This window comes from Sitophilus oryzae, unplaced genomic scaffold (genome assembly GCF_002938485.1).
Source record: "Sitophilus oryzae breed Bouriz unplaced genomic scaffold, Soryzae_2.0 scaffold_815_pilon_pilon, whole genome shotgun sequence".
Lineage (NCBI taxonomy): Eukaryota > Metazoa > Arthropoda > Insecta > Coleoptera > Curculionidae > Sitophilus > Sitophilus oryzae.
This window is the reverse complement of record NW_022147434.1, coordinates 4617406-4618266: the sequence shown is the minus strand read 5'-3', so window position 1 is coordinate 4618266 and position 861 is coordinate 4617406. Positions and strand designations below refer to the sequence as shown.

General features: G+C 41.0%; 1 protein-coding gene across 1 annotated transcript; it reads right to left on the bottom strand.

Annotated features, from left to right (window-relative positions):
- LOC115889587 lies at window positions 1-432 on the bottom strand. The gene has a single exon (XM_030909640.1). The coding sequence runs from the start codon at window positions 430-432 to the stop codon at window positions 1-3; it is 432 nt and encodes a 143-aa protein (XP_030765500.1).
- Window positions 433-861: the final 429 nt, after the last annotated feature.

Here is an 861-nt window from a genome sequence, read left to right as displayed (position 1 = left end):
TTAAATCAAAGGTTCAAAAATACCTCCCTGTTGTGCTTCGCAATAGCCAAGACGGTTATAAAACTCTGACCTAACTTTAGCTAACATAACAGCGGGGATATTTTCTAACGACTGAACGATTTTTAATCGCAGCTCGTCAATATTCATGGGTCGTTCATGGTTATGGCCATAAATGGAGTTTTTTACATATCCCCACAGAAAGAAGTCATTGGGCGACAAATCAGGAGAACGTGGTGGCCAATTAATTGTGCCTTGTGTGGAAATTAGCCGATTGGGAAATGTGGTTTGAAGGAACAGATTTACGTTCCGCGCGTTATGCGCAGGACAGCCATCCTGCTGAAACCACACTTCCTCAAAATTGATTGGCAAATTTCGAACTGCTGGTACAATTTGGTTTTGTAGCATATCCAAATATTTGGCAGCTGTTAACATACCATCAATAAAAAAAGGCCCAATGATATGATTTTGCAGCATGCCAGCCCAAACATTTAGTTTTTGTGGATATTGTGTCCGCAGTGCCATACTAAGGTGCTTATTTTCTCGAGACCAATAACGTACTATCGAAGGATTGTGGTAGCCATGTAAGGGAAACGAGCTTTCATCTGAGAATAATATATTTTCCAAAAATAAATTATTCCGTCGGCTCTTTCTCTTACAGCCTCGCAAAACTCCAGACGTCTGTTACAATTTGCGGGAAAAATTTCTTGCGTGGTACTGATTTTGTAGGACTTATCCATGCTTTTTTAAAACCCTGCGAACCGTTCGAGCATTGCAACCAACTTGTTCGGCTATATTTCGGCTTGAACAAGGTTCGCTTGTTTCGACCGCGGCACAAATATTAATTTCCTTGTCGGGAATCAC

Bases quoted from the DNA above. Each gene is read 5' to 3' on its own strand.
- LOC115889587 (XM_030909640.1), bottom strand. From the start codon at position 432: ATGTTAACAGCTGCCAAATATTTGGATATGCTACAAAACCAAATTGTA.